The sequence below is a fragment of the Salvelinus namaycush genome, chromosome 5 (genome assembly GCF_016432855.1).
Source record: "Salvelinus namaycush isolate Seneca chromosome 5, SaNama_1.0, whole genome shotgun sequence".
Taxonomy (NCBI): Eukaryota; Metazoa; Chordata; class Actinopteri; order Salmoniformes; family Salmonidae; genus Salvelinus; species Salvelinus namaycush.
The window spans coordinates 40,534,891-40,561,192 of record NC_052311.1 but is presented as its reverse complement, the minus strand read 5'-3'; the positions used below and the strand labels follow the sequence as shown (position 1 = coordinate 40,561,192).

The window sequence follows — 26,302 nt, the reverse complement described above, 5'->3', positions numbered from 1 at the left end:
CTAGCTACTTGCTTGGCAGCCAATAAGGGCCAGGTCACACAGGTCAGAGAGAGTTTGAGAGGTCAGTTTATGGTACCCATAGACTTTCAGGCACCACTCCCGGTTGGATGGGGAGTGGAGAGTGCAACTTGAAAGGGTTGTGAGGTGCTGGTAAGAGGCACTGTCAGGGAGTTCGTGACACTATGCAACATTCTGCTAAATGTGGAAAGCTATGCTGTCATCAGTGTGCAGTTTATAATGTAGTCATTAACTTAGCGTGAGTGTGTGCTTCCAAATTGTAGAATATAGGATATGTGGCAGTGTTGACTCTTTTTGCACCTCTGCCATTTCTATGCATGTCTGAAGTGTATTATTGCCTCAACTGCAGAGGTCTCCAATTACATTCAACCCTGGGTTGATTTTTTTATCCTTGAGCGGATGGTCGGAGAGAGGGAATATAGTTATAAATAATGTATACACTGCCTATTGACCGCAAGAATCCCAAACAGAAATAGTATTTGACAAAAACAATCATTTCAAACCTTGATTTACATTGCGATACGATCACATATGCCTCTCTATTTATGGGTGGGAATAGTAGTGAACCTCCTAAATTAAAATAACTTTTAGCTGATTTTCCTGGTGATTTTACAGACTTTATGCTATAAGGACTTGGGGGGGGGGCAAATAAAATCACCCACTGGCCAAATTGACCCTGCGGGCAGCCTTTTGGGAAAACCAGCTCTAGTCGGACAGTAATATGGTGAGGTGTACTGTTAGTCACAGTAATATAGTTTAACAATCAAGTTGAATTCTGCCTCTTTAGGGCCTGCAAGGATATGTTTCAGTTTTGCAATGTTCTTGGCACAGAAAAGCAGTTGCCACATTTTATTTTTCCACTCCTTATCTTTATTTTGGATGTCAAATTGTGTTTGATGCTTCTCAGGAAGTCAAGAGCAGCCTTTTTTTCCTACTGCGGAGTAAAAATCATATGAGCCATGACACTTACTGTCTCAGTCTCTCAAAATGTGAATGAAATAACACCTCCGCTTTATATATCCCTCAACAAAACCCGAAGTCTTTCTTTCTGTGAGGTTTGTTGTTTCATTTTCAGATGGACTAAACCCAGTTACTTGGAAGTACAGTGGGGTATGCAGGTCCAAATTGTGTACAGTGTCTATGACTCAGTGAGACTTAATGAAACTACGTCAGAGAGGGAGAGATTCGGTGCGTCTCTTTGAGGAGAAATAGACTCTTGTCTGACTAAAATAGTTCCATGGCATACCACCTAATGGATATTTCTCTCCTTTTCTGAAAATATCTCCTAGCTATGTTTCCCATAGCGAAATGACTCAATTTTGTTCCTTTTTTCCCCGAACTTGGTGTCAACAATCGCTCGTCTGTTTCACACAGGGCTCTCAGAACTGGTAGCAGTTAGGGAATTACTTTCATTTCCGAAAAGCGCAGAAAGCACTACCTCGTGCCGGGTCCTAATCCCTCTGAGCGACGCTTGTTTGGATGATGTCATGTAATGTTTTTCATTGAAACAGTCATTTTCTTTTCTTATCAAGCCAGAGGGGATGGAACCACAAGCACTGGCTTTATCAGGACCGTAGTTAAATGTAGGCTAGTCAGTGACAGAGATTCCCAATATTAAGAGAATATGTTTTTATGAAGACTGTTATACATCACCATTGTCACGTGAGCTTATGATCTCACAGCTGGATGTTGAGTGGACTTCCTTTAAGTGAATTGGGGACTGAAAAAGGCTATCACCGCCTGACATTGGTCTTCTTCAGTAAGATCGGTCACTACTACTATAAAATGACTGCTGTGTCACGGTCTGAAACGGGCAAGCTATGTACACCAGAGGAGGTTGATGAATTCCAGTCAACAGTAGTTCACTGTTTTGTTCGTTGGTGGCAGGGGTGGGATTTTACTTGATGCTTATTGTGGCTTTCTGTGTAAGGTTAACTTAGTAGTTTACTGTATGCTTACGTATTAGAAGTATCTCAAGATGTTCCGAGAGAGAAATAATTTGAGATTCCGTCATTGGAGTTGGTATTTTCAAAGAGTGCATTTTCCTTTTCCAATTCCACATCTTTCTAAATAGCCCTGAGGATTAGATGACTTGCTCTGAGAGATACCGATTAACCAAAATAAGCAGCCTCTCATCCCTGACATCACTTAAATCTGGAAGCCATTTAATTGTAAATAAATGTCCCATGTGGCCTATAGGTGAATCTATGATTCATTTGAACCATGTACCAGCACACACACTGACTTCAGGATCGGGTTGGAAAAAGGCTTGCCAGAGGTAGCTCTTTTGACTCGTTTGAAATTGACGTCGGCAGCCTGTTTCTTAACTAGAGGGGGAATGGGTGGAAGTCATCCCGACTGTTCCAGGAAGTGTAGAGTGGAGTCGGAAACCGTAATGTCTGCCTTGAGTATCAATAGTACGCCCAGTGACTGTTGCAGTTCATGTGTTACCTTGCAAGAGACTTTTAAAGAGCACCCGTCTCCCCACTGAACACCCACACACACACCTTCTGAAGGTCTTATCTTGCTTGTCAGGGTCAAAGTTGCGTATGATGAGCGCCAAAGACCTTTGTAATGTTGTTACCAAATAACTACATAATATGCATAATAAACCTGAGGCTATGTTGGTGCCTCAGGTTTTGTTTTGCCACCAAGTGTTTAGGAACTCCAAGATTACTACAAATAGGGTGCCAAAGGGTCGGATGCATGAATATAATGTCCCTTGTGTGTGGAATGCATTTGAACTATATCCTGTCCCGCAAATGTTTTGTTGTCCACATTGATCAGGGTGACCGGCCTATAGTTGTTCACTAGATATTGTTAGCGCATAGATTTATTTTCTTTATTAATAATAATATGCCATTCAGCAGACGCTGTTATCCAAAGCGACTTAGTCATGCGTGCAGAAATGTTAGGTATTGGTGGTCCCGGGAATCGAACCCACTACCCTGGTGTTGCAAGCGTCATGCTCTACAAACATAGCAACAGAGGACCATAAGAGAGGTGCGCACACAAGGCTCCTTGTGATTGATGAGGTCTGGAAAAAGCATCTCAAATGGGCCAGAGACTTTGTTCCTAACTGGAAGCACAGATTGTAGGCTTTCATTTGTGAGTGTGACGGTTATTTCCCTTCTTGTCATCCACTCCATCATTGAGCTCTACGGGTGGTTATGGACCATCGTTTGACAGAGCAACCACAGTTGGCCATAACAGAGTGATTAATGTGTGTTCGGAATTGACCCCCAATTATATTCCTAGCGTGTGTAGTACTGTAGTTGCGTATGTGCACCAGGTCATGTTGGCCGTACTGATAAGATACTTGGGCTCATTCTAAAAAAATATATATTCTCCTTCACTGCACTGATCTGCAAGATTAGCTTCCACCATAGGGTTTCACCTGTCAACTAATTTACAATCAGTGCGGATGAAGGGGAGGAGATGAGAGTACAGGTTTTGAAACAATTGAGATAGAGGTCGTGTTTGTTTTTTCTTTGTTTGCTTTGCAGTGGAGCAGGTCCCTACAGAGGCCTACACCATCCCACTTTCGCAGGCCGAGGTAATACAGGAAGGAAGTGACGTCACTCTGGTCGCGTGGGGAACACAGGTGAGACGTGGAAGAAGGAGCAATGGGTTGATTCTACATACTCGAGCCATAGAGGAGATGGAGCTACATAAATATCTATTTATGAATGTGCATGAGTCATGACCTTAGCCAGAAGTCATTGTTTATGGCATGGAGGCGGGCAGAGTAGGGACATCCGCGTTACATCTTGGGTCTTTGACATTTCTTAATCCGACAGGGACGAGCCATGGATTACCTCCTAGCTCCATCACAAGCCCACGCCTCTCAACAGGGGCTTTCTCACCAGGGGTTGGTGGTTTATCGTGTCTACACTGACGTCTCCGCTGGACCGATGCTGCTGCACAGTGTTAACAGTCCACGTCTACACAAGGCCTTCCATTGTCTTCAACTCCTGTCCCCCTGATTTATTTTCCTGAGCAGAGGATTATGGTCTCTATAGCGCTCTTGGTGTCGTTGCCCCTTACAAAGATTATGCTACCCACTTAACGGGCTTAACCCACCCAGAGAAGGAGACTAATGTAGGTACAGCTGAAGAGCAGAGGGGGGTCTAAGCCTGAGGGCCGGGAATGACTGGGAAATCAACTCCTTCAAAGCCGTCATTTTGCAAAGATGAAAAATCCACCCAAGTAGTCGAAATCGGGGCTTTTTAAAATGCCACCCCATTACTCCGGTAATCCATCAGCCCTCCATGGACGAGTGAAAAGAAAACAATTCCCAGCAAGTGGAGCGGTCGGAACCGCGCCTAGAACCTGCCGTGAAGGTCTGCTAATGAGCGTAACAGAGTTTCATTTTGCCAGTCCTGAAAATCCCTACTGTTATATTGTAAAGTTTCAGAGGACCGTTGGCATTTTATTGAACACTTTAAACCTGTTCATATCTTGACAGAAGTACTAGGCTATATCATTGCTTCAGCAATATTCAGTATATTAGTAGTCATCTCTAGCAAGGTTGACTAACACCAGAATAGAATATTTATCTTTTTAATATGCCTGTTCTAGACCCGTGTCTATATGGGCTAGAAGCCTATAGATTGCTGTGTTCCTTTTTTATCAATTGGCGGTCAGATTTATGACTCATGACTATCACTCAAGACCCACACATTAATAGATTTTATTCATTAACCCTCACACACATTCATAGACGAACTCAAAGCCCTGATGCACAGCTTAGGGATAACGATGGAGCCAGTATGTCCTGCTGTTAGATTGCCGGTGATTCACAGGCACAGCAGTCATTATCTGGAAATGGACAGGTTTCTAATCTGCCAATAAACATGGAGTCTATCCAAGCAACTTTCTCCAATAGTCCAAACGGACTTGAAAGTTAATAAGGGGTGCTGTGCAGTGGTTTTCTGCTGACTCTAAAAGGGGTTCTTGATGGTATTATGAAGTGTTCTAAAATCCATTCTGGATTAGAATGGTATACATGGTCTTGATCGCTGACTCCTGCCTTGCAGATCCATGTGCTGAGGGAAGTGGCCAACATGGCTCAGGAGAAGCTGGGTGTGTCTTGCGAACTCATAGATCTACAGACCATCTTGCCTTGGGACACTGAGACTGTTTGCAAGGTAAGACGCATGCTAGGCTATATAATTTGCCTACACACACACACACACACACACTCAGGGTTGGGTAGGTTACTTTCTAAATGTAATACTTTAGTTACTAGTTACTAGTTACTACTAGTTACTACCCAAACTCAGTAACGTAATCTGATTACTTTCAGTTACTTTTAGATTGCTTTCCCCTTAAGACAATAGAAGACAAGACTCCCTCAAACGTCAAAATAAAATTGTATTTGTCACATGCTTTGTAAACAACCTTTGTAGACTAACTGTGAAATGCTTACTTACAGGCCCTTCCCAACAATGCAGAGAAAAATATAGAAACAATTATAGCACAAGGAATAAATGAGTAACAATAACTTGGCTATATAAACAGGGTAACCGTACCGAGTAGATGTGCAGTGGTTCCGAGGTAAATATGTACATATAGGTAGGGGTAAAGTGTCTAGGCAGCAGGATAATTAATCAGCGCTGGTAGCAGCAGCATATATGACGATTCAAAAGAGTTAGTGCGAAAGATGATTAGTATTGTGGCTTGGGGTAGAAGTTGTTTAGGGTCCTGTTTGGTTCCAGACTTGGTGCATCGGTGCCACTTGCCATGCGGTAGCAGAGAGAAAAGTCTGTGTCTTGAGTGGCTGGAGTCTTTGAAAATGTATAGGTCCTTCTTCTCACACCGCCTGGTATAGAGGTCCTGGATGGCAGGGAGCTTGGCCCCAGTGATGTACTGGGTCATATGCACTACCCTCTTTAGCGCCTTGCGGTCGGATGCCAAGCAGTTACCATACCAAGCGGTAATGAAGCCAGTCAAGATGCTCTCAGTGGTGCAGCTATACAAGGTTTTGCGGATCTGAGATCCCATGCCAAATCTTTTAAACTTTTTTATTCCATAGGCTGGGATCCGCCGTATGCAGCTGAGGCAAGAGCGCATTTTTCACAGGCTGTCCACTGGCCTCAAAAATGATTGATATGCAGCTTAAACTTCTTCAATTCAGCCATTGACTTATACATATCCAATTGTGAACAGCCATCCACAATTGCCACAATAAGTAAGGCGCAAATGGCTAGATGAGAGGGCAGCAGTGTGATTTACATCAATGTGCTATGTAGATATCAATAATATGTAGCCCGTAGGCTACATCACTGCTGTAGTCCTTACCCTTAGCGTTTTTATTTAGATTGGATAATCTTTGGATGCCGACAGCGGTTGCACTATTGGAAGACATGGCTTGGACAGTAGGCTACAAAATCCTATTTCTGCTCTTTTCCCGCGATCCCTCAAACACATTTGGTGTGTCATCATAGTGGTCTCTGATTTATGGTCAGACTTCCTCAGGCGGAACAAAAAACATGGCTGAGGATTATTTCTGTCTAATAAAACTCTTGTTGATTGGCTCCCCAGTGGGTGGGCCTATCCCCTCCCAGGCACACTGATGGCTGCACCCCTGCCCAGTCATGTGAAAGCCATAGATTAGGGCCTAATTTATTTATTTCAATTGACTCATTTCCATATTTGAACTAATTCAGTAAAATCTTTCTAAATTGTTGCATGTTGCGTTTTTATATTTTTGTTCAGTGTAGTTGATGATCCCTGCAGTAGACTGTAATTTAGCACTTACATTTCCCTTCAATGTGGCACAGAAACCATGTTATATTTCTCTACAGTGCAGTGTCTGCCGTTCATGATTGATTGAATTCCAACTTCATTCTCCCACCGCTGGTATGATTTCATTAGGGCTGTATTTCTACTTTGCCGCACGATTAAAGTAACTGTAGCACTCACTCGTGTTATTATGTAATGTAAGAGAGAAACTGTTTTGTTAGCCTTTCAAAGTATTCTAATGATGTCTTGAGTTTAAAGTTATGGTCCATTCAAGCCCAGAGGAATGGGAGGAGAGGAGGTAAGCAAGGCCTGTATATTTTGTCTACGTACAGTGTCTTCAGAAAGTATTTCAACCCCTTGACCTTTTCCACATTTTGTTGTTACAGCTGGAATTAAAAAAAAATATATATATTTTTTTTTTGTCACTGGCCTACACACAATAGCCAATAATGTAGAAATAAGTTATTTTTTAAAAATTTGAACAAATTAATAAACAATGAAAAGCTGAAATGTATTCAGTCAATAAGTATACAGCCCATTTGTTATGGCAAGCCTAAATAACTTCAGGAGTAAAGATTTGCTAACAAGTCCCTTGATAAGTTGCATGGACATTATTTTTTTTTTTTATGACTACCTCATCTCTGTACCCTACACATACAATTATCTGTAAGGTCCCTCAGTCGAGCAGTGAATTTCAAACACAGATTCAACCACAGACCAGGGAGGTTTTCCAATGCCTTGCAAAGAAGGGCACCTGTTGGTAGATGGGTAAAAAGAAGAAGAATTAGACATTGACTATCCCTTTGAGCAGGGTGAAGTTATTAATTACACTTTGGATGGCATATCAATACACCCAGTCACTACAAATGTACAGGCATCCTTCCTAACTCCTAGTTGCCTGAGAGGAAGGAAACCATTCAGGGATTTCACTGAGGCCAATGATGACTTTAAAACAGTTATGGAGTTTAATGGCTGTGATGGGAGAAAAAGGAAGTTGACTCAACAACATTGTAGTTACTCCACAATACTAACCTAATTGACAGAGGGAAAAGAATGCCTGTACAGAATAAAACTATTCCAGAACATGCATCCTGTTTGCAACAAGGCACTTAAGTAATACTGCAAAAATTTGGCAATGCAATTCACTTTTTGTCCTGAATACAAAGTGTTATGTTTGGGGCAAATCCAATGTAACAAATTACTGAGTACCACTCTCCATATTTTCAAGTATAGTGGTGGCTGCATCATGTTATGGGTATGCTTGTAATCGTTAAGGATTGGAGTTTCAGGCAAAAAAAATGAGGAATAGAGCTGAGCACTGGCAAAATCCTAGAGGGGAAAAAATCAATGGCAAGACCTGAAAATGGCTCTCTAGCAATGATCAACAACCAATAATGGGCAAATGTTGCACAACCCAGGTGTGAAAAGCTCTTAGAGACTTACCCAGAAAGACTTACAGCTGTAATCACTGCCAAAGGTGCTTAGACAAAGTATTGACTCAGGGGTGTGAATACTTATGTAAATCAAATTTCTGTATTTAATCTTTAATACCTTTGCAAAAATGTCTGAAAACATGTTTTCACTGTCGTTATGGGGGCATTGTGTGCAGATGGGTGAGGGGGCGAAATTTATATATATATATATATATATATCTATAGATATAATTATTATTTATCTAAATTTTGAATTCAGACTAACACAACAAAATGTGGAATAAGTCAAGAATTATGAATTTTCTGAAGGCACTGTATTTTGTCACCTCCCGAGATGTGCCAATGCCATGCGTTTTAAATGGCCCACTTCAAACGTGCCACATACTGTTTTGTTGTGAACGTGGCAAGCCGCTGGGGACTCGATGCCGGATGGGTTTTTATATTGCCTGTTTTATCATGCAATTTTAAAGTCCCTCTGGTGCAGCACATGACACAGTTGGTAAGCTCTGCGAGGCCTGGTGCTGCCAAGTAAATCTTATAACTGACAGTTAAGGCACAAGATGAAAATTGTGGTCACAGGCCGGTAATTTAATAGGGAGCCCAATTGGAATCGATGGCATATATTATTATTGTCTTGGCACCGGGGGCGCTTCAAATGAAGTGAGCAACAGTCTGTTATGGGCTGCTTGTTCAGGGACAATTTTCTCAAATAAACGGGGTGATTTTCAGCAGTGGCCGCTCCATTAAACCGGCTCTATGAAATTGAATAGTGTGTTTATATACCGCTTATGGTTCTCGGGGGCAAGGCCGCCGTCTCCACCTTGCCAACAACACTTGTCTTCCTCTCCACTGTTTTCTCTCCTCTCCTTCAGCTAAACGTGTTGTGGATTATCCATCCTCACACCTTTTCAATTTCCCTTTTCCTTGTCAGTTTATAGCCTCCTATTTCCTCATTCTCTTTTTACGTATTATTCTGTTTTCTCTTGATAAGGCGTTATGGCCTCACTCAGTCCTATAGCCATGAAATTCAAATGCCGACAACACTGCCTGGGAATGTGTTGTTGTCTCTCAGCCTCAGTGTGTTGCCCTATGTGACCCATGTGGCATTATTTGATGGTTGTGGTTGAGTAGAGAACCTTTTAAATCATGCAATTAACTGGAGAGGATGAATTAACCACAGGCTAAATAATCCCCATGTTCTTTGTACCCGATTTGCAATGAATGCAACGTTAAAATATTTTGTTTTATCTTTTAATAAATCTGAAGCATGAAGAACTTCATGGTCCAGATGTCAAATTAGGAACAAATGCGGGTCTCTGTTTAAAAAAAATAAAGCTTACGTAAAGACTACTAATTCCTCTCAAAATGATGTTTTCAGACAGTGGGGCCAGCTAATGAAATCAACCCTGACATGAAATAGAATATTGTCTCCTTTTTTTGCACGAAAGGTGGGTTAGTGGACAGGGAAATGGGGTTCCGTTACCCAGAAATGGCTATGCTGAAGTACTGTGTTTAAAAAAAAAATGTATTTGTCTGTTTTAGCAGTGCCAGATTTGGTCACAACGCACAAAAACCCAAATGCCCTATGGTTCAGTACCATCATTGCAAATGGTCAGCCCTGACTGAGTGTTTACTTAATTTCCCACCTGTGGCCAATGGTCTGCAATGATTGTGTGTGTGTGTGTCTTGGTGTGAAGACTAGACACAAGTATTCATCCACTGAGTGCCATAATGGATTATTTTTGTGATATACCCCTGTCGTCTTAGTTGGGAAGTGCTGGCTGCTGAGCGGTTGAATTACAGGTTTTGACCAGTGTAGGTCCCCTTAGGCGCTACAATGTATAGCACATGAAGGTCGCCTTTGAAACTAGTCTACCTTTCCATATCTGCATTTGAAGAGCAAGCTGATTTGTACTCGCATTGCACAGCAATTTAGAGGGGCATAGCTGCCTGACGATAGGGAAAATATTTAACTTTAATGGTTGGTTTCACTAACCCATATTGATTAAATCCAAGAGTAACAGAGAACTAAAAATGTTATTTCATTAGCATTGACGTAACTGGGATTTCAGACATCAGGCCATGACTATTGAGTCTGAGTGGAACCTTTTAAATCATATGAACTGCTGTCCAGGAATATGTCTATGAAACTAAATTATCATTCATCCTACCTAAAAATGCAATCTAGTCCAGGTCCCTGCTTAATCTCTAATGTGAAACAGACCCCTTATGTGTGCTTACGCTACTCTTTCTGTCACCCCTCTGACTACCCAGAATCCTCCACTTCCAATCCTAAAGTAGGCCCTATATTCAAAGGTTAGGTGGAGAGTGAGGTAAAACCTTGGTGCCCCTGGTCACCCTGACTGACTGACTGCGGACTGACTGAGGGCTAGCCCTGAGTGACCCCTGCCTGCTTGCCCTGGCTCTGTGGCTAGAACTACTGCTGATGCTGAGCCTTTTTCAGACACTGGGGCATTCACGCAAGGCAGCTATGGCAGGAATTTCCACATGCATTTACATTTAGCATTTTATTGAAACAAGTTCTGTTTTTTTTTGTGTTTTTTTGGAAATTGTTTCAGGGTCAGCCCGGCCCTACAAGTGTTTGTTGGGGCACAATTGTCACAAACCTCTTCTCTCCTTCTCTTGACTCACCCTCCCGCTTAGCCCTCTGACAGACCAGCTATTTCAGATTTACAGAGGATGACTGTGGCCAGAATTACGCAAGTCACACAGCCCTCTCTCGCCTTAGATCTTTTGCTACTAAAGGGGCGATGTGACATTTCATCAAAGGATTGCTCAGAGGAATAACTCACAGAGCATTGTGACCTCAATCTTCATCCTGTTCCATCTGAGTTGGCTTTCGCCGTCTCTGTTGTGAATTCCTAGGATTCATTATGCGCCAGTCTATATGCTGAGGTAAGGGGGGGGGGGCACAATTGGAACCATCAGAGGCTAGTAAATAGTATTATTATCTGATCCATTTATTTCGATTGTCAGTGCTGTTCTTGGCCTCAAGTACATGTCAAAGAATTCAATCTGCTGTTTAATTCAGTGGCTGTTCGCTTGATCTCCAGCGTTTCCAGGAATACCTACGTGCTCTCACATCGTCTTGCATTTAAATGGGTTGATAGGCTCATGAGCAGACAGAGTGTGTGTACACACACGCTCAGCTTGTTGGTCCATGGACGCACATCCAAACACGGACGCACATTCAATTAGGACTTCGTATAAATCAATGAGTCACAGTCGGCTCCTGCATCTCTCCTCAGCGTCTTTCAACAGCGGACATCCATGCCCAGATTGACCACGATGTCCATATGAGTCAGTTCAATCACTTCTTATCTCTTTGAGCCTGGTGGGTGTTTATAGATGAGTGTCCGTGTGTGTCTCTTAGTACATGTGATCATTAACACGATAGCTCCGGGTTTCCTGTTCCCTCCACCCAGAGCCATCCACCCCGGTGGTAACCGGCGGCGACACAGGGATCTAAATATACAGTCAAGTCTCTTGTTGACAAAGGGAATAGACAGAAATTGCTGTAGAAATGGAGAGAGAAACTGTATTTTGTCCCGCTGTCTGCGGCAGTCCAGTAAATGTAATAGTCATTCATTTAAGGGATAAACAAAATGACTGGTTTGGCCCTGCCAGACCCACAGGCTCAAATGATATAATGTGGAAAGTCTCCCTCTCTCTTGCTCCTGGGTCAAAAGCCAGTGTGGTAATTTATTTAAAAACCCATATCATCCTCTTTGACAGACCTTCAGTCTCTTGTTGTTTTGAGTGGCCTACATCTTAAGTGCTCTTGAGCTGGCATTTAGACAATCTCATTTTGATCAGACATTTCTACCACATTGTACAGCTCCTTGTCCATATTCAATACTAGTCCAGATTCGTATTAGTGCCTAGTCAGTGATTGAGCCATTTTCCAGTCCTGGACAGACTCCGATCTGGTCAGTGTGAAACTGCCTTTTGAGGGTGTGCAGTCAGTAATGGAGCGGTGGCTCAGTTAGCAGTGATTGGAGATGGCTCTTCCCATGCCGCACAAACCAGACCCGTCAGCCAAAAGGCCTAGGACCTGGAAGACCTTGAGGAGCTCAGGCCCTCACCCTGCAATGAACCTCTTCTTACTTTCCATCCATAGCTTCAGCTCTCTCCATTGAAAATAGCTATTTTGACTGCTTCGTCCTCATGACACACAATACCCTTTCAGACTGGGTCTTTCCAAAGCAAAGAAACTAGCTAACGTGATCAAGATGTGGCTCGGGCTCATGCTTTGAGGTTCCAAGCTCCATGCGCGCAGGTCCACTATAAAATGCATTTGAGGAAATTCATGGTAAATGTATGTATTTGTTTGATTTTACAGTGAGACTTGGAAAGGCGTTTTTTACCCCGGCCCTAGTCCGAGCGCTATGGCATCTGGAGGGTTCATGCACTATTCTTTAGTATCCGGACGGCAGAGTTCATGTACTGTTTAATTTCGTTGTGTCCTCATTGCCTTGAGTCAGTGGGTTCAAAGATGTTTTGATTTTTTTTCTCAGGCTCATTTTAAGGTCACTAAAGCGCTGATGAAATAAGTTGTTCCGCTATGAACTGTCAAGATTAGCTAATTTCACCTGGGATTGCTCTCACAGCAGAGGGCCATGGAGCTGACATTATAATAAGAGGGCATATCCCTTCAGTCACGGCTGGGAAATGCTATTTTAGAAATCTCCCTGTCTCCCATCTCTCCTCACACTTGGTCATGGTCTGTTAACTTTCTCTTGGTCATCGATATCCCCTTTTACTTGACTTCTTTTACCTCTCTTGGCCTCACTTGCTTACTCTCCCCTCTCTCAACATCGCTATTGTTATCGCAGACAATATTTATTCGCTTTGGCATTTGTCCTCCTCGCAGGCAGCAAGTCCATGCTGGTTTGGAAATCTGGAAGTCCTATCTGCTCCCATAAAACACACCGTTCCCATTTCCCCAGCCCCAACCTCGGCACACATTCCACATCATATGGTGTCCCTTAATGACCCTTGGAAATGTGTGTGTGTGTGTGTGTGCTCACGTCTCCCTCCTCCTCTCCAGAAATATGTACGACTTTTCCAAAGAAAAGGCAGAACACCCACTGTAGCAGAGCAAAAAGTAAAGGAGAGCGAAGACTTAACCGAGACCACTGACTTTGATCAGCATGGAGGAAACTCCTCTACTTCACCCTTCTGCTACATCAGAGCACTGCTGCCACAGATGGAGATTGCTGCTGGTGTGTCCTATTTGACAAGTAGAAAGGGATGTGTAAAGATGAAACAGCCTGTCTGTTCTCCCTGTCTGCTCTGAGCAGTGTGGGCATAGCGTGTTTGCTGAACTTGGTTACCCGAGGGGCTGGTGTTCCCGGCAGTCAGCATTCAGTGTGAAATGCCAACACCTGCCATGGTAACAGAGATGTGTTGGCAGGTGGTATAGTGTGGCAGGTGCTGGCTGGCCGTACCCTGTTTCATTAGTTTATTCAAAGTTCACCGGAAGTGGAACATTTTCATTTTAAAAGCCCCATGGTTGCATGGGTACTTAAAGGCGTGGATATAAAAGGTGTGGTTGTCACTACAGAAGCTGTATATTATCCATAGTGGATTACCATCACAGTCACTCCATCTGTCAATTGATTTATTTGTAGCAGTGAATGGAAGACGTTAGACTGTGTGTACGGTTTTTGGCCATATCTTGACCAAGAAAATATATCACTTAAATCCGTATCGGCCTAGAATTTACACTACCGTTCAAAAGTTAGGGGTCACTTAGAAATGTTATTGTTTTTGAAGGAAAAGCACGTTTCTTGTCCATTTAAAATAACATCAAATTGATCAGAAATGCAGTGTAGACATTGTTAATGTTGTAAATGACTATTGTAGCTGGAAATGGCTGATTTTATAATGGAATATCTACATAGGCGTAAAGAGGCCCATTATCAGCAACCATCACTCCTGTGTTCCAATGGCACGTTCTGTTGGCTAATCCAAGTTTATCATTTTAAAAGGCCAATTGATCCAGAGAAAACCCTTTTGCAATCATGTTAGCACAGCTGGAAACTGTTGTGCTGATTTAATGAAGCAATAAAACTGGCCTTTTTTAGACTAGTGGAGTATCTGGAGCATCAGCATTTGTGGGTTCGATTACATGCTCAAAATGGCCAGAATCAAATAACTTTCTTCTGAAACTTGTCAGTCTATTCTTGTTCTGAGAAATTAAGGCTATTGCGTGCGAGAAATTGCAAAGAAACTGAAGATCTCGTACAACGCTGTGTACTACTCCCTTCACAGAACCACGCAAACTGTCTCTAACCAGAATAGAACGATTGGGAGGCCCCGGTGCACAACTGAGCAAGAGGACAAGTACATTAGAGTGTCTAGTTTGAGAAACAGACACATCACAAGTCCTCAACTGGCAGATTAATTAAATAGTACCCGCAAAACACCCCTCTTAACGTCAACACTGAAGAGGTGACTCCAGGATGCTGGCCTTCTAGGCAAAGTTGCAAAGAAAAAGCCATATCTCAGACTGGCCAATAAAAAGAAAAGATGGGCAAAAGAACACAGACACTGGACAGAAGAACTCTGCCTAGAAGGTCAGCATCCCGGAGTCACCTCTTCACTGTTGACGTTGAGACTGGTGTTTTGCGGGTACTATTTAATGAAGCATATAAATTATCCCTAATGCACAGTGGAGAGGTCTGTCTGCCTACAGGCCCGCTGGTGACACGGGTAGGGGCCTACCCTTTTTGGTGCGATAGTGTGAAAAGGTCATAAGGCTCCTGTTTTGATTTAATGTGTAAACTTCCTAGAAAATGGTTCCTCTTAATATAATTGTGTTCCCTTCAGTTAGACTGACTCAAAGTGTTAGGCCTCTGCCCTCGTGGTGACGCAACCCATTTGGTTAACCCATAAGAGGCAAGAGTCATCTAAGGACTAGATTTGTGTGTTTGCACACGCCAATCTCTCTGCTAAATGAAGATGTGTCTGTTTTGAGAGAGAAATAGATGATGGTATGAGAATGCGGGGGGCACAGATGCAATCTCGGCAGCGTGGCCTGTTCTCCAGCACTGTGTTTCTGGGAAGTGGTGCTGCTGACTGTATAGGGAGCTCTGGAGCCTGTTCACTTGCTTTAGATAAGACTTACCACTTACCAACCTGGCCCACCTCTCCCGCTAAGTGCCTCACATGCTAAGTGCTGTCTTACTCAAAGAAAGCTAGCAAATATACTGTACTGGCGTTGGAACGGAGTGTTCAGACTTTGTTTGTTTGTCATGAACTGGGATGGAAGCAATGCGAAATGCAAACACTTTTTAGGATTGGTGGAGTTTTTTGGATACAATGTCACAAGAGAGAGGCACTGTCGCGCCTTCACGACTGTGTATGCCTTTGGACCATTTTAAGTTTAGTGATTTTGGACACCGAGGAACTTGAAGCTGTCTAACAGGCTCCACTGTTCTGGGGAGACTTTCCACTGATGTAGGAACATTGCTGCGGGACTTGATTCCATTCAGCCACAAGAGCATTAGTGAGGTCGGGCGCTGACTTTGGGCGATTAGGCCTCGCTTGCAATCTGCGTTCCAATTAATCCAAAATGTGTTCGATGGGGTTGAGGTCAGGGCTCTGTGCAGGCCAGTCAAGTTCTTCCACACTGATCTCGACAAACCATTACTGTATGAACCTCGCTTTGTGCACAGGGGCATTGTCACGCTGAAACAGGAACGGGCCTTCCAACTTTGTGGCAACAGTTTGGGGAAGCACAGAATCGTCTAGAATGTCATTGAATGCTTTAGCATTAAGATTTCCCTTCACTGGAACAAGGGGCCTAGCCCGAACCATGAAAAACAGCCCCAGACCATTATTCCTCTTCCACCAAACTATACAGTTGGCACTATGCATTTGGGCAGGTAGCGTTCTCCTGGCATCTGCCACATGGTGAAGCGTGATTCGTCACTTCAGAGAACGCGTTTCCACTGCTCCAGAGTCCAATGGCGGCGATCTTTACACCACTCCAGCCGACGCTTGGCATTACGCATGGTGATCATAGGCTATGCCATGGAAACCCATTTCATGAAGCTCCCGATGAACAGTTCTTGTGGTGATGTTGCTTCCAGAGGGACTTTGGAACTCGGTCGCGATTGTTACACGCTTCAGCACTCGGCGGTCCCGTTCTGTGAGCTTGTGTGCCCTACCACTTCGCGGCTGAGCCGTTATTGTTCCTAGACTTTTCTACTTCACAATAACAGCACTAACAATTGACCAGTGCAGCTCTAATAGGGAAAAAATTTGACAAACTGAGTTGTTAATATGGCATCTGATGTCAGTGCCACGTTGGAAGTCACTGAGTTCTTTGGTAAGGCCATTCTACTGCCAATGTTTGTCTATGGAGATTGCACGCCTGTTTGCGCGATTTTATACACCTGTCAGCAATGGGCGTGGCTGAAATAGCCAAATCCACTAATTTTCTAGGCAAAGAAAAAGCCATATCTCAGACTGGCCAATAGAAATAAAAGATTAAGATGGGCAAAATAACAGACACTGGACAGAGGAACTCTGCATAGAAGGCCAACATCCTGGAGTCGCCTCTTCACTGTTGACGTTGAGACTGGTGTTTTGTGGGTACTATTTAATGAAGCTGCCCGTTGAGGACTTGTGAGGTGTCTGTTTCTCAAACTAGACACTCTAATGTACTTGTCCTCTTGCTCAGTTGTGCACTGCAGCCTCCCACTCCTCTTTCTATTCTGGTTAGAGCCAGTTGGTGCTGTTCTGTGAAGGGAGTTGTACGAGATCTTCAGCTTCTTGGCAACTTTTCGCACGGAATAGCCTTCATTTCTCAAAACAAGAATAGACTGATGAGTTTCAGAAGGAAGTAGTTTGTTTCTGGCCTGTAATCAAACCCAGAAATGCTGATGCTCCAGATACACAACTAGTCTAAATAAGGTCAGTTTTATTGCTTCTTTAATCAGCACAAGTTTTCAGCTGTGCTAACATAATTGCAAAAGGGTTTTCTAATAATCAATTATCCTTTTAAAATGATAAACTTGGATTAACTAACACAATGTGCCATTGGAACACAGGAGTGATGGTTTGCGTATAATGGGCCTCTGTAAGCCTATGTAGATATTCCATAAATAAATCTGCTGTTTCCAGCTACAGTGTAGTCATTTACAACATTAACAATGTCTACACTGTATTTCTGATCAATTTGATGTTATTTTAATGGACAAAAAAATTAGCTTTTCTTTCAAAATTGAGGACATTTCTAAGTGACCCCTAACTTTTGAATGGTGTGTATATATGTGTATACAGTTGAAGTCGGAAGTTTACATACGCTTAGGTTGGAGTGATTTATAACTCGTTTTTCAAAAAATCCACAAATGTCTTGTTAACAAACTATAGTTTTGGCAAGTCGGTTAGGACATCTACTTAAGTAATTTTTCCAACAACTGTTTACAGACAGATTATTTCACTTATAATTCACTGTATCACAATTCCAGTGGGTCAGAAGTTTACATACACTAAGTTGAATGTGCCTTTTTAAACAGCTTGGAAAATTCCAGAAAATGTGACTTTAGAAGCTTCTGATAGGCTAATTGACATAATTTGAGTCAATTGGAGGTGTACCTGTGGATGTATTTCAAGGCCTACCTTCAAACTCAATGCCTCGTTGCTTGACATCATGGGAAAATCAAAAGAAATCAGCCAAGACCTCTGAAAATAAATTGTAGACCTCCACAAGTCTGGGTCATCGTTGGGAGCAATTTCCAAATGCCTGAAGGTACCACGTTCATCTGTACAAACAATTGTACGCAAGTATAAACACCATGGGACCACGCAGCCGACATATCGCTCAGGAAGGAGACGCGTTCTGTCTCCTAGAGATGAATGTACTTTGGTGCGAAAAGTGCAAATCAATCCCAGAACAACAGCAAAAGACCTTGTGAAGATACTGGAGGAAACAGGTACAAAAGTATCTACATCCACAGTAAAAACGAGTCCTATATCGACACAGGGCCGCTCAGCAAGGAAGAAGCCACTGCTCCAAAACTGCTATAAAAAGCCAGACTACGGTTTGCAACTGCACATGCGGACAAAGATCATACTTTTTGGAGAAATGTCCTCTGTTCTGATGACTCAAAACTAGAACTGTTTGCCCATAATGGCCATCGTTATGTTTGGAGGAAAAAGGGGGACGCTTGCAAGCCGAAGAACACCATCCCAACCGTGAAGCACGGGGGTGGCAGAATCATGTTGTGGGGGTGCTTTGCTGCAGGAGTTGCACTTCACAAAATAGATGGCATCATGAGGGGGGGGGGGGGATTATGTGGATATATTGAAGCAACATCTCAACATCAGTCAGGAAGTTAAAGCTTGGTCGCAAATGGGTCTTCCAAATGGACAATGACCCCAAGCATACTTCCAAAGTTGTGGCAAAATGGCTTAAGGACAACAAAGCCAAGGTATTGGAGTTGCCATCACAAAGCCCTGACCTCAGTCCTATAGAACATTTGTGGGCAGAACTGAAAAAGTGTGCGTGAGCAAGGAGGCCTACAAACCTGACTCAGGTACACCAGCTCTGTCAGGAGGAATGGGCCAAAATTCACCCAACTTATTGTGGGAAACTTGTGGAAGGCTACCCAAAATGTTAAACAATTTAAGGTAATGTTACACTCAATTATTATTTGGTATGTAAACTTCTGACCCACTGGGAATGTGATGAAAGAAATAAAAGCTGAAATAAATCATTCTCTCTACTATTATTCTGACATTCTTAAAATAAAGTGGTGATCCTAACTGACCTAAGACGGGGAATTTTTACTCTGATTAAATGTCAGGAATTGTAAAAACAAACTGAGTTTAAATGTATTTGGCTAAGGTGTATGTAAACTTCCGACTTCAACTGTGTGTGTGTGTGTGAGATATATAAACGCAGCAAAAAAATAATTAATTCAAAGGTACTTCCTAAAAATCCAAATAACTTCAGATCTTCATTGTAAATTGTTTAAACACCGTTTCCCATGCTTGTTCAATGAACCATAAGCAATTAACATGCACCTGTGGAACAGTCGTTAAGATACTAACAGCTTACAGACGGTAGGCAATTAAGGTCACAGTTATGAAAACTTAGGACACTAAAGAGGCCTTTCTACTGACTCTGAAAAAACCCAAAAGAAAGATGCCCAGGGTCCCTGCTCATCTGCGTAAATGTGCCGTAGGCATGCTGCAAGGAGGCATGAGAACTGCAGATGTGGCCAGGGCAATAATTTGCATTGTCCGTACTATGAGACGCCAAAGACAGCGCTTCAGGGAGACAGGACGGACAGCTGATTGTCCTCGCAGTGGCAGACCACGTGTAACAGCACCTGCACAGGATCGGTATATCCGAACATCACACCTGCGGGACCGGTACAGGATGGCAACAACAACTGCCCGAGTTACACCAGGAACGCACAATCACTCCATCAGTGCTCAGACTGTCCGCAATAGGCTGAGAGAGGCTGGACTGGGGGCTTGTAGGCCTGTTGTAAGGCAGGTCCTCACCAGACATCACTGGCAACAACGTCGACTATGGGCACAACCTACCGTTGCTGGACCAGACAGGACTGGCAAAAAGTGCTCTTCACTGACGCGCCGCGGTTTTGTCTCACCAGAGGTAATGGTGTGTGTGTGTATTTCACCTTATTTTAATATGCTGTTGTAAAGAGCACGTTCCACTTCATAAGTCACGTTTTCCCATCTCAAGAGCGCAAACTTAATAAAAGTGCCAAAAAAGGGTTGACGATTGTATCTTAAATCAGCCATAACTCCCCTAGTGACAGGGAATGCAAACATGTGTGCAACAGGGAGGGGCAATTGAATGCAAGCTCAACAAAAAAAGTGACGTGTTAAATATGCCTAGCCCACCTATCTATCTATATGGGTTACAGGGTTGATGCGTTATGCTCTATACCACAAAACACCAGAAAATGTCAAAAAAAGAGTAGAACCAGCTCACCTGCTTTTACACTATGATTTGACTATTAATGTTCAATGTTTCTTTTGAAAAAATATTAACAAGGAATAGTTTCACCATATTAAAACAAGTGTTCAGTTGACAGGGTTTAACTTGAAATGTGGGACAAATGTAAATGTATTTCACTAATCACAAGAAATATATAATCATCTTCAGAAATTACTTTGTCAAGGCAACTATATAACTAGGGCTTTACAATGATGGTGAAAACTTTTGGGGTTAAGTGAGTTAAAATCTTCCTCAAAGTGATGTGAGTGGGAGGCATTTGGAAGGGTGGGGGATCAATAGGGAATGTTCTGGATGAGTTTTTATTGGTTTCTCAGTCAAACTGAATTGGAAACCAATTTACAAACATAACATCGTGTAATTATCCTGGGTAGAATATATTTATATTCTGGACATTGCTCATTCTGATATTTCTTAATTTCTTTTAACTTTTTGGATTATGTGTGTATTGTATTACTGAACTTTCGGAGCTAGAAACACAAACATTTCGCTTCCCTTGCGATAACATCTGCAAATCTTTGTACGTGACTAAACTTTGATTTTGGGCACAGGCTACAATTTGTTGCGCGTTCCCCACGCTTCTGCAGGGTCATCACCTCAGCTGTTCCGTGGATTCAGTGCCCGTTTTAAAGGAAGGTAATATCCTCTCGTCTCCAGGCGTGGGCAATCAGTGTTTTTTTTATGTCGGATCCAGGACGGCTGGTGCAGCCGGTATTTCCTGGTTCCGAAAAACAGTCAAGCCTTTACCCCCGTTCTATGCTTACAGTGCATCCAGAAAGTATTCATACCCATTGACTTTTTCCATATTTTGTTGTTACAGCTAGAATTTAAAATTGATTAAATTGCGATGGGCTTTGTTACACCGAACACAACAGTTGACTACTCCAATTTCGACACTTTAATCAAATCAGTAGGCCTAATATAAATATATTTAATAATACCATATACAGTGCCTTCAGAATGTATTCACACCCCTTGACTTTTTCCACATTACAGCCTGAATTTAAAATTGGTTGAATAGATATGTTGTGTCACTGGTCTACACACAATACCACATAATGTAGAAGTGGAAATTTAATTTTGTTACAGTTTTACAAGTTAATTAAAAATGAAAAGCTAAAATGTCTTGTCAATTATTCAACCCCTTTGTTATGGCAAGCCTAAATAAGTTCAGTAGTAGAAGTAGGCATAAGTCACAAGTTGCATGGACTCTGTGTGCAATAATAGTGTTTAACATGATTTTTCTTTAATGACTACCTTATCTCTGTACCCCAGACATACAATTATCTGTAAGGTCCCTCAGTCAAGCAGTGAATTTCAGGCACAGATTCAACCACAAATACCAGGGAGGTTTTCCAATGCCTTGCAAAGAAGGGCACCTTTTGGTAGATGTGTTTAAAAAAAAATAATAATAATTAAGAGCAGACATTGAATATCCCTTTGAGCATGGGGAAGTTATTAATTGCACTTTGGATGGTGTATTAATACATCCAGTCACTACAAAGATACAGGCGTCCTTCCTAACTCAGTTGCCGGAGAGGAAGGAAACTGCTCAGAGATTTCAATTACATAGCTAATGGGTGTGAGAGGGGAAAACTGAGAATGGATCAACAATATTGTAGTTACTCCACGATACAAACCTAATTGACGGAGTGAAAAGAAGTGTGTACAGAAATTTATATATTCCAAAACATGCATCCTGTTTGCAACAAGGCACTAAAGTAATACTGCAAAAAAATGTGCCAAAGCAATTCACTTTTTGTCCTGAATACAAAGTGCTATGTTTGGGGAAAATCCAACACAGCACATTACTGAATACCACTCTCCATATGTTTTAAGCATAGTGGTGGCTGGATCATGTTATCGGTATGCTTGTGATCGTTAAGGACTGGAGTTTTTCAGGAGATAAAATGAACCAAATGGAGCTAAACACAGGCAACATCCTAGAGGAAACTCCCCTTTCAGCAGGACAATAAGCTAAAACACAAGGCCAAATCTACACCATATATGCTTACCAAAAGACAGTGAATGTTCCTGATTGGCCGAGTTACAGTTTTACCTTAAATCTACTTAACTATTTCCAGGTCTTGCCATAGATTGTCGTCTAGCTATGATCTACAACCAATTTGACAGATCTTGAAGAATTTTGAAAAGAATAATGGCCACATTTTGCACAATCCAGGTTAGAGGTCGACCGATTTAATCGGCATGGCCGATTTCAAGTTTTCATGACAATCGGTAATCAGCCTTTTTGGACACCGATTACATTGCAATCCACGAGGAGACTGTGTGGCAAGCTGACCACCTGTTACGTGTGTGCAGCGTCAAAAGGACCTTGTGGCTGCAAGGAGCCAAGGTAAGTTGCTAGCTAGCATTAAACTTATCTTATAAATAACAATCAATCTTCACATAATCACTAGTTAACTACACATGGTTGATGATATTACTAGGTTAACTAGCTTGTGCTATGTTGCATATAATCAATGCGGTGCCTGTTAATTTCTCATCGAATCACAGCCTACAAACGGGTGGTGATTTTAACAAAAACGCATTCGCGAAAAAAGCACAATTGTTGCATAAATGTACCAAACCATAAACATCAATGCCTTTCTTAAAATCAATACACAGAAGTTATTTTTTTTAAACCTGCATATTTAGTTAAAATCAATTAATCTTAGCAGGCCATATAAACTAGGGCAATTGTGTCACTTCTTTTGCGTTCAGTGCAAGCAGAGTCAGGGTATATGCAGCAGTTTGGGCCGCTTTACTCGTTGCGAACTGTGTGAAGACCATTTCTTTCTAACAAAGACCATAATTAATTTGCCAACATTTTCCATAATTATGACATAACATTGAATGTTGTGCAATGTAACAGCAACATTTAGACTTAAGGTTGCCAACAGTTCGATAAGATACAGAATGGTTCCGTATTTCACTGAAAGAATAAACGTTTTGTTTTCGAAATGATAGTTTCCGTATTTTACAGAATTAATGACCAAAGACTCGTATTTCTGTGTGTTTATTATATTATAATTAAGTCTGATTTGATAGAGCAGTCTGACTGAGCGGTGGTAGGCAGCAGCAGGCTCGTAAGCATTCCATTCAAACAGCACTTTACAGCGTTTGCCAGGAGCTCTTAGCAATGCTTGATGCACAGCACTGTTTATGCCTTCAAGCCTATCAACTCCAGAGATTAGGCTGGCAATAATAAAGTGCCTATAAGAACATCCAATAGTCAAAGGTATATGAAATACAAATGGTATAGATATAAATCGTCGACACGTCATAATTCCTATAATAACTACAACTTAAAACTTCTTAACTGGGAGTATTGACGACTCATGTTAAAAGGAACCACCGGCTTTAATATGTTCTCATGTTCGGAGCAAAGAACTTAAACGTTAGCTTTTTTTACATGGCACATATTGCACTTTTGCTTTCTTCTTCAACACTGTGTTTTTGCATTATTTAAACAAATTTAACATGTTTCATTATTTATTTGAGACTAAATTGATTTTATTTATGTATTATATTAAGTTAAAATAAGTGTTCATTTGTTCATTCAGTATTGTTTTAATTGTCATTACAAGTGTGTGTGTGTGTATATATGTATGTGTGTATATATGTATGCGTGTGCATGCATGTATGTGTGTATGCGTGTACGCATGCGTGCGTGTATTTATGCGTGCATGCACGCACACACACGCGCACACACACACAAATGGTCTGATCGGTATCAGCGTTGAAAAATCATAAACGGTCGACCTCTAATCCAGGTATTGAAAGCTCTTGTAGACTCAACTGTAATCGCTGACTCAGGGGTGTGAATACTTATGTAAATGATATATTTCTGTATTTCTAGCATTTCTAAAAACATGTTTTCACTTTGTCATTATGGGGGGGGTGTATGTATGTGAGAAACAAATATTGAATATATTTTAAATTCAGGCTGTAACACAACAAAGTGGAATAAGTCAAGGGTTATGAATACTTTCTGAAGGCACTGTAGGTGTCTTCAGAAAGCACTCAGTCTATGAATTCAGAATACTCACAAGCCGCCGGTTATTACAGTCGACTGGCTAGGCAGTGTTACACTCACACACACACATACAGTACCAGTCAAAAGTTTGGACACATTTACTCATTCAAGGGTTTTTCTTAATTTGCACAATTATTTACATTGTAGATTAATAGTGAAGACATCAACACTATGAAATAACACATGGAATCATGTAGTAACCAAAAAAGTGTTAAACAAAGTGGTTTCTTGGCAGCAATTCGACCATGAAGGCCTGATTCACGTGGTCTCCTCTGAACAGTTGATGTTGAGATGTCTGTTACTTGAACTCTCTGAAGCATTTATTTGGGCTGCAATCTGAGGTGCAGGTAACTCTAATGAACTTATCCTCTGCAGCATAGGTACACTACCGGTCAAAAGTTTTAAAACAGCTACTCATTCAAGGGTTTTTCTTTTTATTTGTACTATTTTCTACATTGTAGAATAATAGTGGAAACATCAAAACTTGTTGCCATAATATGGGCTTGGTCTTTTACCAAATATGACTACCTTCTGTAAACCACCCCTACCATGTCACAACACAACTGATTTGGCTAAAACGCATTAAGAAGGAAAGAAATTCCACAACTTAAGACACACCTGTTAATTGAAATGCATTCCAAGTGACTACCTCATGAAGCTGGTTGAGAGAATGCCAAGAGTGTGCAAAGCGGTCATCAAGGCAAAGGGTGGCTACTTTGAAGAATCTCAAATATAAAATATATTTTGAATTGTTTAACACTTTTTTGGGGGTACTACATAATTCCATATGTTATTTCATAGTTTTGATGTCTACAATGTAGAAAATAGTAAAAATAAAGAAAAACCCTGGAATGAGTAGGTGTCAACTTTTTATTTTTATTTTTTTATTTCACCTTTATTTAACCAGGTAGGCTAGTTGAGAACAAGTTCTCATTTGCAACTGCGACCTGGCCAAGATAAAGCATAGCAGTGTGAACAGACAACAACACAGAGTTACACATGGAGTAAACAATAAACAAGTCAATAACATGGTAGAAAAAAAGAGAATCTATATACAATGTGTGCAAAAGGCATGAGGAGGTAGGCAATAAATCGAATAATTACAATTTAGCAGATTAACACTGGAGTGATAAATCATCAGATGATCATGTGCAAGTAGAGATACTGGTGTGCAAAAGAGCAGAAAAGTAAATAAATAAAAGCAGTATGGGGGGTGAGGTAGGTAAATTGGGTGGGCTATATACCGATGGACTATGTACAGCTGCAGCGATCGGTTAGCTGCTCGGATAGCAGATGTTTAAAGTTGTTGAGGGAGATAAAAGTCTCCAACTTCAGAGATTTTTGCAATTCGTTCCAGTCGCAGGCAGCAGAGAACTGGAAGGAAAGGTGTCCAAATGAGGTTTTGGCTTTAGGGATGATCAGTGAGATACACCTGCTGGAGCGCGTGCTACGGGTGGGTGTAGCCATCGTGACCAGTGAACTGAGATAAGGCGGCACTTTACCTAGCATAGCCTTGTAGATGACCTGGAGCCAGTGGGTCTGACGACGAACATGTAGCGAGGGCCAGCCGACTAGGGCATACAGGTCGCAGTGGTGGGTCGTATAAGGTGCTTTAGTAACAAAACGGATGGCACTGTGATAAACTGCATCCAGTTTGCTGAGTAGAGTATTGGAAGCTATTTTGTAGATGACATCGTCGAGGATCGGTAGGATAGTCAGTTTTACTAGGGTAAGTTTGGCGGCGTGAGTGAAGGAGGCTTTGTTGCGAAATAGAAAGCCGACTCTAGATTTGATTTTGAATTGGAGATGTTTGATATGAGTCTGGAAGGAGAGTTTGCAGTCTAGCCAGACACCTAGGTACTTATAGATGTCCACATATTCTAGGTCGGAACCGTCCAGGGTGGTGATGCTAGTCGGGCGTGCGGGTGCAGGCAGCGAACGGTTGAAAAGCATGTATTTGGTTTTACTAGCGTTTAAGAGCAGTTGGAGGCCACGGAAGGAGTGTTGTATGGCATTGAAGCTCGTTTGGAGGTTAGATAG

The 26,302-nt window shown here is 41.9% G+C and overlaps 1 protein-coding gene across 2 annotated transcripts in view; it reads left to right on the top strand.

The window, feature by feature from the left end:
- LOC120048269 (2-oxoisovalerate dehydrogenase subunit beta, mitochondrial-like) overlaps positions 1-26,302 on the top strand; it is an 84,068-nt gene that overhangs the window by 23,657 nt on the left and 34,109 nt on the right. Inside the window, exons 7-9 of one of the 2 annotated variants that reach the window (XR_005476998.1) lie at positions 3,525-3,622; positions 3,819-4,361; positions 5,058-5,149. Coding sequence is in view for 1 of the 2 variants with exons in the window: in XM_038994112.1 (XP_038850040.1) it covers positions 3,525-3,622; positions 5,058-5,168 (209 nt within the window). In the remaining variant the exon portion in view is untranslated. Of the gene's footprint in view, positions 1-3,524; positions 3,623-3,818; positions 4,362-5,057; positions 5,169-26,302 lie in introns of those variants that run through there. The other variant, XM_038994112.1, reaches the window with a different exon arrangement.